The sequence below is a fragment of the Rhipicephalus microplus genome, chromosome X (assembly GCF_043290135.1).
Source record: "Rhipicephalus microplus isolate Deutch F79 chromosome X, USDA_Rmic, whole genome shotgun sequence".
Classification (NCBI taxonomy): domain Eukaryota; kingdom Metazoa; phylum Arthropoda; class Arachnida; order Ixodida; family Ixodidae; genus Rhipicephalus; species Rhipicephalus microplus.
In genome coordinates, this window is record NC_134710.1 from 146,211,283 (window position 1) to 146,227,917 (window position 16,635).

Consider the following 16,635-nt stretch of genomic DNA (forward strand, 5'->3'; position numbering starts at 1 on the left):
CGCTGCACCACCAGTAATGCCGCAGTGAACGTAAGAATTAATGCGAGAAAAAAACACTGGCCAGTTCAAACATTTGCTCGTCCCCTATGAACAATAGGCTATCGTTCTTGTGGTTAAAAGCTGAAGCTAAGAATAGTGCCTTCATACACGAGTTGCAAGATTGTGGCCTCTTATGGGGTAGTGTCTGCGAATACTGAGTTTTTTCTTTTCGAGCGCTTTGCGTTATCCTCTAAAATAAGTGAAAGAATAAAAAAAGCAGATATTGCTTCCTTTCACAGGCAATCAGATGACGCCCGAAGATGCTTCACTCAAATGACTTTGCACTTGCAGCATCACTGTGTGAGCTTTGAATGTTTGACTCCTCCCCACTTTTCTACTTAGCAATTGGAAAGCAGCAGTAATCTTAGCACGAACCCTGCGTCTTATGTGGGAGTTGGACAGTTATAGCGAGTCTAAATAAGACATCAGCTGCAGTAGTTTCCGCTGTTACCTGAGGTTACTTCAGCGTTGTTCTGTCATCGTACAAAATTATCGCACAAAAACTTACGTAGGATTACTGAGGAGTTGTCACAGAGACAGAAAGGACTGCATTACAAACTTGCTTGAATGCATTATCGGAAAGAGCACTGCACTTCTTTCTGAAGCAGATCAAGCTACTTGTTTCTCTCAGCCGCTCACACAACGCATTCACTGTGAAAAAATTTCCGTCACTGGTTCACTCACTCATTTTAATTATTGCACAAAGGCTGTCTTGCTTTGCTTAGGTGACAGAATGACTCTGTATGAAAGCGACGAAGCCTTCTGGAAATAACGAAATCTTGACGGCCACAGAAAATCAGCAATGGAGACTCCTGAAAAAGACTGATAATCGAACGACGAGGAACAACATCGCGGCAAAGTAGACCAGTCACAAAAGGTGCCTCCGAGCTGCTGCTTATATTACCAAGAAATATATTTGAGTAGTCTGTGCAACGTTATCAGTTCTTTCCAACAAAAGAAGTTGGAGCAAAAAAAAAAAACTACTGAAATCATATGTCTCGAAATTGCCTTTTCGAAAATGGACACCATCCCCGTTAGGAATGGTGTAAGGAACATGCAAACAAGTTTTTGTTATGTTGATGATCTAAACAAAGAATACGAAGGACGCTTCAGTGTTCACATCACTTCACATCACTTTACAGCAAATTCAGGGAATTTCGGGAATGTATTTTATCGCTGGAGCTCGTTCAAACCAAAGCACGAGGTTAAGCTGCATGTACTGTGTCGCAATAAGGGCTTCTCGTCAAAATTTTCTCTCTTTAATAAAGACGTATCAGTGTAAAAAGTTAGCTATTTTGTAATAATTGTAATAGGTGTGTGTCCTGGACGTTGGTGTGCTTGCGAATGTTTAATTTTAGAAACTTCGAGGCTTTACTGTGCTCTTGGAAAAAACAAACTCGGAACAAGAAAATTCAGTAGAATGTATTGATGCCTGAGTTCCACTTTTTTACGGTAACGCAAACAAACTTCTAAAAAAAAGTTGAATGTGTTGATGACATTGAGAATGGAGGTGTGCTGATATGAAGCGTACAGGATGTTTAGAGAGGCCTAACCGAAATGAAAGATTCCAGGTAAACTCACCGACTGGCTGACAGACGATAAGTTTGTCAATTTGTTCTGCATCAAACACAGCTGCACGCAAGTTTATTTGTTGCCTTTATAACGTATAATGAAGGCGGAGTGTTTTCGAATAAATAAAAAAAATATGTATCTTTCCTAAGTAAGTCATGACGAGTGGATGAAGCAGTGGACACCGTTATTAGCGTAAATCAATTGTGACATTTCTCACTCGCACATATCAATGAGTGGCGACGTGAGTGTACAGTAAAGACAATGTGCTTTGGCTGTTGAGTGGCCGCTTCCCGCGCCCTAAACTCCGGAGTAGCAGCTTGTTGCCGGCGTTGCCGTTTTGCAGCTGCTTCCTGCAGCTCTCGCTTCCGGGGTAGCTTGCTTTTAGACATTAAGCCGCCGCATGACGCGCTCTCGCCTTGGGAGTGCACGCATCTTGTTGTCGGCGTTGCCACTTTGGCTTTCGCGGGCGAGAGCGCCTTCACAATCACTTTCATCCGGAGTGAAAAGAGGATGTGTGGTCCGAAAGGCACTTATTTTTCATCGTCATCAGCATCATCGCCATCGTCATGACGTATAGTGGGCGCCTTGCATGTGCTGTATCGGGATGACAGAAAGAGAATGCGTGGTCTGGAACGTGCTTATTCATCATCGTCATCTACGTTTTCGGCATCCCTGGATAACAGACAACGGACAACGGACAAGCCTAGACTCTAAGCTGCTTCTCCGCTAAAAATCTCCAGGCCTGCGCGAAACACGCCACACAGTTAGAGTGAAAGTTCGAAAAGCGGCTTTTATAGAGCCCCTTTAAAACTCTCTTGGGACAACTAATACAAGTATACACGTTCAAGGCACCCACCGCTCTTTAAATCATCGTAACTTTAACCAAGTAGGCAAACATCTAATATGCCATTAATCGTCATTCTGCAGAGAGGTGTCGTACCTGCCACAGATCTGTAAGGCATTATGTGCGCTTTGTTTGTGCTGTGGCTGATGAGAGTAAATACTTATGGCGGAGCCTTTGGTAATTGCTTAGAAGCAATCAACAACCTAGCCATTGCGCAATTCGCATTGTGGGATGCCTGGTTAGTCTTTTAATCTACTACGACACAATATTGCGTGATAACATGATTGCTTCCAGAATATGACACTTGTGCAAGGAATTATTGAGAAGAAGTTCCAGGACCCAGCTTTGCTCTTTGGTATAATACTTGACTTCCATGCAGAGGACCCGGCACGAAATTTCTTCCGTTCCTGGAAATTTTCTTTCTGACTTCATTTTTTTTGTTGTTGTTTCGCGTGAGAGTTGTAATATGGACACCGGCGCATGAAGCACCGGTAGCGGGCAACTATATACTGCGCCAAATTCGGCTCTGGTTGTGATCTCGTACCGGCTTCCGCGATAACATATGTAAAGGCCCAGAGACCATCACTGTCATCTGAGCTATGGCCGAGAGCACTGAGGGGCATTTGTTAGGTAAGTAGTGAGTGAAAGCAAAGAATCCCGCGCAGCATACCGGTGATATCTGTCGCCCAAGTTGACGCCTTCGCTTAATCTTGAAAAGCGAGGGAAAACCTTTTAGATTTGGCATGACCAGAATAAAAATATTCCATATGTTTCACATCTACGTCCCCAATTAAACGTCAAGGTACCGAATCCCTTATAATTCATTGCTTAACAATAAATATGATATCAACATATTTGGCCCAACCAATTTCACATGCTTCTAGACAACACTGCAAACCATTAGATATGTATCGGAACAATTCAATTGGTCTTCAGCTGTAGTAATATATGTCGCAAATACTGCGTTTTCAACATATCTTGATGTGTAACCGGGTGGCCTGCAGCGACAGTGAGAAAACTACATCACACGAAAAGCTTGTTCATCACGCTTTGGCTTCGCAAAGCTGCTTACAAACGAAGAAAAAAAGAAGAAATACTATGAGAAGCGAAGTTTATTGGACACGACGTACATGCGCCATTGTTTTATTGTACTATTATTATTGTGCCCCACTTGTTGAGCTGCGTGATTGCGCCGACCACTATCGAGAACTGATGATGAGTGATGTGTGCTCTTTCACCACAATGAGCTCGCTCTGTCAGTTGGCTTGTCTTCCGGTGTTGAGCTAAGAGTTTGCGGAAAGTCGTAACCTGTCACAGTAAAACAAAAAGGAACACTTTGCATGAACATTCAGATCTTTACATTTGTAACTGACCCGAACATATTACAGTCAGCAATGAACCGTCGTTGGCGGAAAAATTCGTGCACAAACACACGCGCTCCCCTGTAATATAGAGAGACGCTAATTACGCAATAATGTGGTATATTCTACTTCATTTTTTTTATTTCACCCTCTTGCCCACAGACATTCACCAATTTATAGTCATGACTTGTGTACATGAGGGGCAGAGTTTTTTTTAAATTTCTTACGTACTATATTTTGGTTTATTCTTTTGTTTTGTCCGCAAGTACAAAACACAATCTGACTGGTGGACTTGTGGCTACTGCATATATAGATGCCTGGGACAGCAAACCGACACAAGCATACAGAAATGTGTCCTGTGTCGTCTCTTTAGGCTAAACGCACAAGAAAGAGTCTGTGAAATTTGAATTGCTGCATCTTTGTTTTGCAGCTTTATAATGAACTCGCACCACAAAGACTGTCTCTTGAGACATCTCTTTTTTTTTCTTTTGCATACTTGCAGGTAACTTATACCGTATGATCATGTTGCAAGAGCGACCTGAAATGAAGTCCATGAGATGTACAGCCGTCAGCATCTTTAGCTTGAACGCTCCGATGCGTGGCCTCAGCTCGCTTGGACTGAGGTCCACGCTGCCAAGCGAGGAAATGATATGCTTGCTGCAGTTAACGATACAGATGTAGCGGCCATCAGTTTCCCTATTAAATTTCTATTTCCAGTCTGCCTGACCGGCGGGTCAAATGCACTTCCTTCGCATCCCGTTTTTGTCACGTTTCGCTCGGCTACGTTATCGCGCGTACCCATGGCGTTGGTTGTTAGATATTTACCTCGACGACGAACGATTACATGCGACAGCTTACGCACCTTATGAGTTTGCATTCTCAGCAAAGAATCACATGTATAAAAAGCTCAGCAAACACACATTCATGGCGTTTGTAAAGGTTGCACAATAAATAAATCCTAAATGCGGTGACTTTGTTCATGTTCTGAATTAATAATTTTCAGACAGCGTGATTTGAACTGTTCTCGCAAATCAGAATGTGCACTTTTGTTCGGTTCACGGTGCACGATCCGATGTGATCTTGGGACGCAAGGTTTGTGCGCGTTCTCCTCAAGAAAGACGCATAGATGCAACGCCAACAAAGCAATTTTCGTGCGTAGTTATTGCATAAAAGCTTAAATTGCCATCATATCTTATGGTCAAGTCCTGCTTCTGGGACGTTTATACCACAGATATTATGACCCGCACAAATGTTGCTTTCCAAGACCACATCTTCCGTGCAGTGCGAGTCGACCAAGACCACATTTTCCGGGCAGTGCGAGCCAAGCAGGAAGGCGAACTCCAAATTGCGAGAACAGTTCACGCTGTCTGAAAATTATTGAGTCAGAACATGAGCAATGCCAGTCCAATTCAGATTTATTCTGCAACCTGTACAAACGCCATGAACGTGTGCTTGCTCTGCTATTTATACACGTGATTCCTTTTGAGCCGCAGCTGGGAATTCAAACTTGAAAGGTGCGCAAGCTGTCGCACGCAATGGTTCATGGTCGAGGTAAGTGCACGACAACGAACGCCATGGGTGCGCGCGAAAACGAAGCCACGAGCGAAACGTAGCAAAAATGGGAATCGAAGTGAATGCGTTCGACCCGCCGGTCAGGCAGCCTGGAAACAGAAATTTACTAGTGAGACCGACGCGCGCTACATCTATCCTCAACTGCAGCAAGCATATAGTTTTCAGCGCTTAGTGGCGCTTATACCTCAGTCCAAGCGAGCCGACGCCACGCGTCGGAGCGTTGCAGTTAAATGTGCTGACGGCTGTACATTTGCTGGCGGTAGTTTCGGGGTTAATTGCCGCCTTTTTCACAACAGCTTGCCGAATGCAATTGCTTACTTTTTCTTCTAATATTTGTGAGAAAGACCTTGTTGGTAACGCGTATTATGAGCCAGCCCACTTGGCAAATTCGGTCACCACAACTCCTTAGCATCACATGTCTCCAGCCTATTTCGTGATGTATGTCTTTTGATGAATGTCTTTTGCTGTTTTAAGTTTATGATCGAAATTATTTCTAGACACTACTGGGAAGGGTGACCTCTTAGAATAAGCGTAGCCAGTAGTGACAAGTCGGCAGGTATGAAAAGTGTCTCTTAATCGTTATTCCCTGTGACCTCTTTCTTTTTCATGTTTTAGCGAAAACGATGCTGTGTAGTCCTCTTTGAAAAAAGGTATTTGCAGAATAAAAATAAAATGCTAATACATTGAAGTTTAATTATAAGTGCATCATATTATATGACTTTCACTTACGTTGGATATGCTTACCCGGCAACGGCTTTCCATGTAAGCACGAAATATCACCAAGCATCTCCGTGCAAGTGCCCTCCATGATGTAGCTTGCTCACATGATGAACAGTTTTGACGAGGAAAGAAGGTCCGGGCACCTCCTTATGATATCCGTAGTGGTCGTGGTCACTGTAGCCATAGTAGCCGTGGTCGTCGTAGCCGAAGTCATGAATGACTCCAGCCAATGCTAGGCCGATGAAATGGACTAACACGCACACAATCATCTGAAAAGAGAGAGAGAGAAAAAAAACGCCTCCAATGTCATTTTCTTTGAAGTACACACATAGGCGTGCGCAAAGCAGACCAGTCCAACTTTCAGTGTAGCTAGGCCCCCCTCTCCCTATATCTTCTTCACTGTATTGGTCGAGTTCTAAAGAAAACAAGTCTTGCAATGCATGCAAAAACGAAAATGAAGTGATGACGGGCTTCTAGCAACAGCCTGCCTTCAGTCCTGGCTTTCCCTATGTTCACATGGGAAGTCAGCAAGTCTCGGAATAAAAAATAAGAAGTCCCCAGGCACTATAAATGACAAAAATCTACGTGGTCATAATAATGAGCTTTACACAACGACATAATTGGTCCGAATGAGTAAAGGTATAGGCGGCAGACTTGGAACTCTCTCAGATAGCTATGGGGAGAAAGGGCAAAGCGTCTGGCCTTTGCTACAATTGCCCTATTTCATTTATCAACGTCTGCTTATTGCACATACACTTCACTGCCTTGACTATGAGGTTATAGTGTGTGTTACAAAACAGCATAGGATATGGGCTCCAAATAACGAAATAACCTTGCCATCGTCACATGTTGCTCTCTCTTTATATATATATATATATATATATATATATATATATATATATATATATATATATATATATATATATATATATATATATATATATATATATATATATATATATATGCAGAGTAGGAAGGATGAGATCCAAGATCCACTGGCAATTTGTGCTTGTGCTGGGCTACAACATGATAAAATTCCTCGTCTGGTACATTTGAGTGCGTGTCTCGACTTACCGACTTACGTTAAATCTATGGATTGACATTATTACGGAAATGTTTTCGGAAGACACTCGCAGCTCCTTTTGAAGCATAACAAGGTCTGCTCACTGAGCGTAAGTCAAAGTAGATGGCCGTTCCACTGTGAAACGAGTAAGGTGTGGAATACGGGAGGAATCATTAGCTCACACGTGCAAGCGTGGTATACTTTTTTTCGCGATAAGCGCATAAGCATCGGGTTCAATGGATATCACCCGTTTTCTTCTGTGATTAAGATAAAATGATTTAACAATTAGTCGTTAATTCTCCGTACTGCAGCTGTATTATTGCTTTATCTGCATGAGCTGCAAATGCCGTTACAATCGAGTTAGGTGACGAGTGACTTTTCCATTCACCGACCATGGAATCAAACAACCTAAACTGTCGCACTTTTCACATTACGATACGCTTTTCTTATATCAAAATTATTTGTAAGTGGAGCACATTATTTTATGGAACATGCAGGCCGCTACACAATAATATGTTTTACACCAACAATACCACGTTTTGGACGTTGCGGTAGTTATGTATTAGCGATGCCAACTTGGCGACACCCACAAAATGCACAAACCTATGAATTTCAACAGTTACTTACAGCGTGTTATTAAGCATCATCAGTGCTCGCTTTAGCGCACGTGTATTTGCAAAATTGATGCAAAGTAATATTACGCAACGCACTCACACTCCTGCCTCATCAGTTTTTCTTATGAAATAGTCTAGGCCATCTTGTTATTGAAAATTAAAAAAAACTCTTCATGCTTTAGACGAGGTGTCGGCAATCTTTTAACGCAGAGGGCTAAGTTGCATGACGCTGAGACAGCGGGTGGCTGGGTGGCAATTCAGGCGAGGGAGTTGGGGGAGTATGAAAATTTGACGTAATGACACTAATTAGAAAAAAATGAATGACTAATCACGTTTATTTTATACATGCATGTCACCAAGTCACTACCAAACATTGGTTGTGGGCGTAAACCCGTTTTTCGGTCAAAACTGTCGTGTCGGCCTTGAGATAGGAAGCGACAAGGGAATGGGGGAAGGGGGTAGGGGGTTGACGCCGTGCCTGAGGCCGCATAATACTGCTATGCGGGCCATATGCGGCTCCCGAGCCACAGGTTACTGACCTCGGCCTTAGACAAAAAGTTAAAGAAACTTCAAAATTAACTGCAGCGGTTCTGTTCCATTAAACATATGTTAATGTGTAGGGCAAAATAGAGGCAAAAAAATTGGCTACTGAACGGGAAGCGCATGCAGCTAATATGGGGGTCTCTATAGGACGACTGGCGCGTGGCAGGAAAGTGACCTCGAAACAAAACCGTTCGTGCGCGGCGCCAACACGTGTGCCTAAACGCGAGGCGCGTGGATGCTCCATTTTAGCTCCCATAGACCGGTGAGGAAACTTTCGTCTCGAAGACTGGCCGTGCACCGTGGTGCTCACGCTTAATTTGCCGCTTTATTGAGCCGTGCATGCGTATTGGCGCCGGCCTAAAACGGGGCCCGGCTAATGGTTGCCGTAACGAGCACATTTAATTTAGTAACAGCGACGGCACGCCGCTAAATGCCGATTCGGTAAGAAGAACCTGTGTTACTATCTGTTTTAACGCGATCACCAAGTTAAAGCGTCTGGCTCGAGCTGTTGTTTTCTCGGGCAATGTGGGACGTTCTCAGCAGAATGTATATATTAAGAAGCTGGGAAAGTCCATTCAGTCTTTTTAGCCTTCTCTTTCTTATGGTTCTTAATACACGCGGCGTTTATGCAAGCGCTTGAACAAAAAGCTACTCGCTGAACCGGAAGCTTGTTTTGAAATGCTAAGCAGATTACCACACTTTATGCATATATATTGTGTTGCACACTGTGTTACTTTGACAATTTATTTGCACAGTTGAGAAACAGCTCCAAAAGTAGCGTACATAAATGGCTGTTGTGTGCCAGCAATAGCTAATTCGTGCATTACAATATAGATTTTTATCGACTATGAATGCTCTTTTTTGTGAGCGCGTTGGAGTTTGCTTCGAAGTTTTCTGTCGTGTCAAAGGCGGTCGCGTTTGTACCTGAGGTACGTAACGTGAAGTGGGAGGAAAGACAAACTTGTTTCCGCTATGTCCCGTTTTGCACTGCCTCTTTTTTTTTTCTGCGGAAGTGCGTTGTATTGACATTATTTCTAAACCCTTTGCCATTGTCCATGTAGCAGAGGCCAAAAACGTCAACAGGAGTGGCAGCTAGGCGGAATATGTTTGAACATTCGAATTGGGGCAACCATTAAGTACCCACATGGGAAACCTACGCGAAGTACTCACTGCATTATAAAGAAGTTGGTCACACGCTCTTTGGAAATCTATTGTAGCGAAGCTCTCTCAGGTGCTCGTAAGGAACGCCGTTGTTGCTTGTTGAAAAGGATAAAATCTGGAGGAAAGGTAGGGGCATTGGCGAGTTGGATACATTTTTGCAAAACAATACCTCACTTACCATAACTATAGAACGAGTGAATAGCACGATAACAAGTATGGATAAACTGACGGCAAACTAATGACAATAGAGCATCTATACTCTAAAGCAGGGGTCTCAAATATGCGGCCTGCGAACGTTTTGTTTTTGGCCCGCGGCCACACATGACTGTCTTTGTCCCACATATTTTTATTCCCTTATTAACTTTGTATGGGTACTACATTGGCATCTTTGGTCTGAAGCATTGTTCTTTTGATGCATCTCATGTGATCACCCCGTGGTGAAGCATCACCACGAAGAAAAAATTGCGTTTCTGAATCGGCATCCAGAGTTTATTGCCACTTAGACTAGTGCTACCGACATGCTGAGATTCTGACTTGAAATTTCGTTAATGAATCTCGTTACCCTTGAATCTTGAATCTCGTTACCCATGTATGAGATTTGATTTTTTGAAGTGGTAACGTTAGCAGACAATCTTTCAGCTGGCGCTACCCCACCCCCCCTGCTCGCGATCGCCTCCTGCTTTGTCCTGGGCCCTGTGGGGTTAAATTGCGTCAGTGCAACCCGGTGGCTGAGGTGAGTTTGATACTCCTGCTGAATAGTCTGCAGATTAAACTGTGAAGTCAGCGGCATGACACTTCAACGGCAGCAATGAAACGCCAAAGGTGGCATGAGGACAATCGGATGATGACATAGCTCTTTTTGAATGTGGAAGTTACCCTCCCAGGAAATGTCATCATGCCTTGTGCTATAAGTGTGTATTTCATGCTAGTACCAATCAAATATGCACGATAAATATAACTCAGATGAAAAACAAAGTAGGATGAAAGAGCGACGGAAAATGGTGGAAGCGCTTGAATTTCATTACAGGCTGAAAATGGCGCATCAATCGCGTTGGCGAAAAAAGAAATGACTAATGCCTGAGTACCACGCACACCTTAAGTAAGAGTTGAGTATTGATGAAGATATGCATGCTCACCATGCATGCGAATGAGGGCTCGTCTGATACATACCTATTTGTTATTGTGGTTAATTACTTCATGTAGGTTACTTGCTCACGTTTCGTTTAGCAAGCTGACGGCATGCGGCATGAAAATGCCACGTGCCGTCCTTAAGCTGCACGCTAAGTGTCAGGTTTAGGTCAAGATGCATAGATGTCACAAACTATTTCCGTGCTGGTTAGCAACATCAGTGCCCTAACACAACATGAAGACAAGAAGTAATTTCTTAGGAACGTTTGAGCCTTTGAATAAATAACCAATGAAACCAAAAGTATTGCCCGTTTAAAACCATGAAATTATTCGGGCAACCAAAGGGGGCAGCTGACCTGCGTTACTCACCAGTACGTTCATGTTGACTAGGATAGGCGAACCGTTGATACGGGGCGGAGAATGGCGCCTGTTGCTGGAGCCATGGCCACTTTTATACCGTGTCCTCAGTTCTGCGCAAGCTTTCCCGTACGTCATAGCTTTGAGTGAAGCTTTGTGGTGGTAAGTCAACTTGGCTGTGGCTGCCTGCTGAGATAGATTCGACTCATACTCTCATGAGCGTTGACTTTGCAAGTAGATAGACATCATTCCTTTTTCCGAGCTCACCAGTGCTCCTTCATATACACTGTGGTGATTATTATACTGCTAGGCGGGGCCACAAGAAGTAAACACTAAATCAAAGTAATCGCATCTATCACTTTCGCCGCTCTGCGGACTGCCTAGATTGGCTGCGAGATATCCATCGTTCGGTCTGCATCCACGAAAATAGAACCCCGCCGCGTGACTATCCTTCTCTGCACGCCAATTCGTGGGCGCACTGAGAAACAACGTTCACTTTTACCAAGATCCATTTAGCATAACAGATAACCAAGCTTCCTGTTATATAGCTGTACGTTTAAGATAAAGTATCAACAAAAATACTGTGAATTTAATATAAAATAAAACCAGAGTATTGCAGCCCTATCAGCTGAATAATAAACTTACGACGCGAGTTTGCGCATGATTGTACCGAATATTATCGTGTCGTATGATGGTTGTGTGACTCAACGATGACAATGTGTGCACCCCTTACTCACGTATACCTCTGAGCGAACTTGTGTACTCGTAAACTTCAGTCAACAGCTGCAGAAAGGAGGACGTTATCTGACTACTTCAACGCTGTTTGCGTTTGTTCTTCCTGTTCTTTTTTTTCAAATAATAAAATAATATGTACATGTGTTTGGTTCAATCCACTTATAAGTAGTGATTACACTCGAAGTGCTTTAACCAGCATGGTGCATTTATCTGGTTATTTTGAGGTGCCGTACTGCATGGACCTCGAGCTGAATGCCTAGTTTGCAGCGTATCAACTGAAAGGTAAACTATGTGCGGTAAGTTTCTCCATACAATTGTTTTCCGAAGGTCCACAGTTATTGCTTATACACTGTGTGCATACATCCGGATTCCACCTTTACCCCACTTCTCTTTCTCTCTCTCAAATGCCCACAGCCGTTTTGTTTTTCTCAAAACAATTTCCTCATACATGAGAAAGTTGAAGGTGAAAAGTGAATGTGGTTCTGTTCTTTTAATGATTCGCTGTATGGATGAAAAGATTGAGGTAAAAAGTACCTCGGCTGTTGTATTCATCTACGTTATTCTGCAAAAATAAAGAAAGGACAAATTATTGATGCTGCAAAAAAATAAATTTATAAAAAACGGAATGAAGTAACTAAAGCCAACAACATGAGCGGGTAAGTTTATGAATGGGAGTTCACTGTTTACTGCCAAATTCACAACCTTCCGACCAATTCTTACGCCGAGTGAAGTTGGTGCTTCAGTATTGAAAGCCATGGTGTGCTACTACGGTGCGTAAAAACATAGCTTATTGTAGCAATCTGGGGCCTTCGCGCTTTTGCTCACAGTGCAAGTTCTTACATGCGCCAGCGTCGAACGATAACTGGTACGTGCCTTTATTCACAGCGTAGCTTAATAAAATGCGTTCAACACCACTGGAAATATGCAGTAATGTGAAAAGACAGTCAACGAAGGTTCACACGGGATATTTCAAGCACGACATGCGTGTTATCCCGCAGTCGGATTTTCTGAGCGAACATGTTTCGAACGACGCACTGTACTGTACTACACCCAGTGGCTCCGTGCCATTCTGATTATCCCACGCACCTGCTTCTCTCACGGAGGGAACTCCTTGAGCCTAATAACGAAGCACAAAAGAAAATAGAAACTTCTTCCACCGGTTGCTTTACAAGCAGCATCCACTCGCAGGTCTCTTTTTTGCATAATGTCGCTTTCTTTTTCTTCCTTTCGCTCCACTGAACAGAACAACCCGTGCTCAGTCTTCGTGATGGCAGCGCTTCCTCGTTGTAACTTAGTCCAGTGAGAAAAGATATAAATATCCACAGCAGAGGACCTTGATATATTCGTTTATCCGGGACCCCCCCCCCCCCCCCCCTGCCGAGACGTTGTTGTCTGGATGCCTGCCATCACCGGGATTCATTGACCCACGGCTTGTACATAGTCAGCGCTGATTCTGGGTACACGCGAAGTGTGACAAGGCCGCCTCTCGTACACTTTATCCTCTAGGGAACGAACGGTAGCTCATCCATCCGTCCGGGTCTCTCCTCTAATCAAAGCTTCGCGAAGACCGGCTGTCCGCTCTAAGCAGCGGTCCAGTTTTGCCGCTGACCGAGCAGCAACGTCTGCGGCCGGCCATTCTCGCCACCGCGACCATTTCCGCGTTTTGAGCGAAAGCACCCTCGGACGCTGAACGCATGCAGTCGGCCCCACCTGTTTCCAGCATGCCAATCCTTTCCTCTCGCCAGTGACGGCCCTGCGCGACTCCGGTGGTCAGATTGTAGGTTCACTTTTAGAAGCTTTGGTTTTTTTTTTCTTCGGATGGTAACTAATGTCGGCCCATTGAGGACGCCCGTGTATTCGGGAATCTGGTGTATAGGCGTGCCATTATTTTTTCCTCCTCCTCCCCGCCACCCTTCTTCTTAATCTTTTGGCTTGGTAACGCGGCTGTCATGCACTGTCTGCCTTTTACGCAGTTCCTTGTTCTTTCGTGTCTGCTGGCAATTTATCTACAAACGCGCCGTAACCCGCCATGAAAGGCTATACCATTATAGCAACAGAGGAAGTATCGTGACACGACACTCTCTGGGGTATTATTTTGCCTTGTATACATTGCTCTGAACGGTTCACAGAGTTCGTGCACCAGACATGGTAAAACTCTCTAATTTATGGAATATAAGTCTTTTCAACCTCGGTGGTAAGCCACATACATGCTATGCTATAAATGGCGATCGGGTTTAAGCACGTTGCCACAAAGTTCCCAGTTAGGCATTGTTCTTTCCCTCACATAAGTTACAATATCTACTGCATACACTACAGTGACATGGTATCCACTTATCTCACAAAAAATAAATAAATTACCATATCTGACCATATAGGATGGGTTATTTCCTGTCTATATAAGAAATAACTTAGCTCTATACATATAGCCCCGCTTAACATTAACTGGTGCGTGGCAGTAATAGTGAAAAAGCTTGCGATCTCCCTGAATTCGCAATGAAAGGGGAATTTCGTTTGGCAACCTTGTGAACAGAGGGCAAAAAAAAAAATCACAGCATATTTACGGGGCGAATTATGACGAGTGGGCGAAGATCCAGAGGCAATCATCGGTAAACCGTGAATCTTCCGTGTTATTCACAGAATCGATAATGATTTAAAGACGTGAGAAACGCTGTGTGTATGCCGTGCCGCTTAGGCCTTCGACTCTCGTAAGGCAGGATCTTGGTAGCGGTGTCGTGCAGCTTCACGGCGCGCCAACAGCGAACGAATTTTATTACAACGCTCCCCATAGCGTACGTCACCGCACTAAATCAAACGATCGCCTTCCACCAATGACGCGCGCCATATGTGACATCATTCCTATTATAACATCTCGCATCTTTCATTATCAAATACAGGTATCGCCATCCAGTTTTATAACAGCTCGCATCTATTCATCAACTACAAATACCGCCACCTAGTGAACACTTCAAGTACCGCCATCTAGCTTTATAACATATCGAATCAACTATCGCCATCTAGTGAACACAGCAAGAACTAAAATATAGGTGGCTACCCACTACTACTACAAATACATACCTCAGAAAATGTAGTACAGACCCACGCCTTAAGGAGCTTCTCCCCTAAAAATGACGCTATATATACATGACGGTATGGCGAGGGCGCAACTATGACAGCAATTTTTCAAGTTTGCAGACTGTTTACCGTGTCCCATGTTGATTGCTCCGCTCTTTGCTGAGCGTCTTAGTTCTGACGCAATGCTATAAACATCAGATGATTGATGATTGATTGATGTTTGTGTTATTATTGTATCATTGCTTTAATAATTGTACCTGAAGTAAGCTGTTCAGCAAACTTACGCAGCAACTCCTCCAAGAACAACGTCGTACAGAGTACTGCTTCACTTTGTTTAGAAGAACATTGCAATTGTTTGCATACATTAGTGGCTGTATAAGCGTTTACCTCGTGCAGTGTAGTGAGTGAAAATGTTACCGAAATAGTGCGTTACGTCGATAAATAGCAGGATAACACAATAACAGTAATAACCCGGAAAACGTCCTTGCTAAATTTTAAATAAATCTACCATTTGCGCTGACTTAGGAACGTGCTCCGGCTTTTTTAATTCACTATGTTTAAAAAAATATATAGCTGTAAGCATCTACCGATCATTGCCACTGTCAATGCGTACAGCATTGTCGTGCATTACACCTGCATTCATGTGGAGTGTGACTCGGCGTTATGGCATGAACGTTTTGAAAAGGAACCATGCAACACGTATACCTACCTTCGCTCGGAACATTCTTAAAGCGATTACCTTGTTCTTAAAGCTGTTTGTGAAACATTCTTGAAGCTGCTTGCTAAGAGAAAAAAACGTCTGTGGTACGAAATTGATTTAAAAGCACTATTTTCTTTCACGTAATTAAGCAAAAAAGGCAGCTGATATGGGGCTTTAAAATGGCGGAATACCATCGTGACTCGGATTTCCAGCCAGCGCATACGTAGTTTCACGAGTATATGGAGGTGTGTATTGATGAACTTAAAGAATCATATGTTTGAACAGTTGGCTGCTGCATTGAATCTCTTCTTAAGAGAGTGTCCCACTTGCGTGGCAGATAAGACTTGGCTCTTTGTTATTCTTAACGTGATGGCGTTTAAGAGCTTGTTTGACAAAAATTCTTGCGTCGGCGTTGGCATTGTTGGTTATGAGCAAAACATAATCTTGTCCGTAGATAAAAAATCAAGAAAGCTGCAAATAAAATAAATAATAAAATTTTCCAGACTCAAAAATTGGGTGAGGACCAAAATCAGTCCTCACCTAAATGGAAAACACGTGTTCTACCACAGTCAAACGAGATTTCTTGAGAATACTTCAAAAGAAAAAGCTAAAATAATATCATGTAGTGGAAGGAGTGTCCTGAATGTTTCATGTATTTAGTGAAACAATCGTGCACCAAGTGTCAAAAGATATGAATTGAGCAACGAGTGGGTGTTTTAAGAGAGAGAGAGAGAGATAAAGTTGCAAGGAAAGGCAGGGAGGTTAACCAGACGCACATCCGGTTTGCTACCCAGCACTGGGGAAGGGATAAAGGGGAGAAAAGAGGTTGCAGAAAGATGAGAAGGTACACACAATCACGAGCACACTCGGGGAGCACACACAGTCTACAGGCGGTCGCTCAGGTTTGTTGACTTGAGGTTAAGTAGCAGTGTTTTAGTTGCTTTCTGCGTAACTGAGGCAGATGCCCAAGGTCCTAGTATCTTCTGCACACAAAATGGTCCGGGGTCAAGTCGATTCAAAACCATCCGGAGCTGGCATTGCTGTGTGTCATAGCAAGCGCAGCTGCACAGGACGTGTTCGATGGTCTCTTCAGCTCCGCAGTAGTCGCATGTAGGAGTGTCTGCCATACCAATGCGAAAGGAGTACACCTTTGT

The 16,635-nt window shown here is 43.5% G+C and overlaps 1 protein-coding gene and 1 long non-coding RNA gene across 3 annotated transcripts in view; one reads left to right on the top strand and one right to left on the bottom strand.

The window, feature by feature from the left end:
• The window catches only part of LOC142775813 (uncharacterized), a 234,233-nt gene that overhangs the window by 129,240 nt on the left and 88,358 nt on the right, over positions 1–16,635 (top strand). Inside the window, exon 2 of the long non-coding RNA XR_012887038.1 lies at positions 11,934–12,005. This is a non-coding gene — a long non-coding RNA (uncharacterized LOC142775813). The remainder of the gene's footprint in view (positions 1–11,933; positions 12,006–16,635) is intronic.
• LOC119175499 (uncharacterized) lies at positions 3,550–11,225 on the bottom strand. Of its 2 annotated transcripts, none has more exons than XM_075877956.1 (3): positions 10,987–11,225; positions 6,118–6,377; positions 3,550–3,763 (listed from the first exon to the last, which is right to left on the bottom strand). In XM_075877956.1, exons 1-2 carry the CDS (start codon positions 11,110–11,112, stop codon positions 6,165–6,167), a joined length of 339 nt encoding a protein of 112 aa, XP_075734071.1. In that variant the 5' UTR covers positions 11,113–11,225; the 3' UTR covers positions 3,550–3,763; positions 6,118–6,164. The 2 variants fall into 2 exon arrangements, with proteins under 2 accessions (XP_075734071.1, XP_075734070.1); XM_075877955.1 differs by having other exon boundaries at positions 6,133–6,377; positions 10,987–11,223.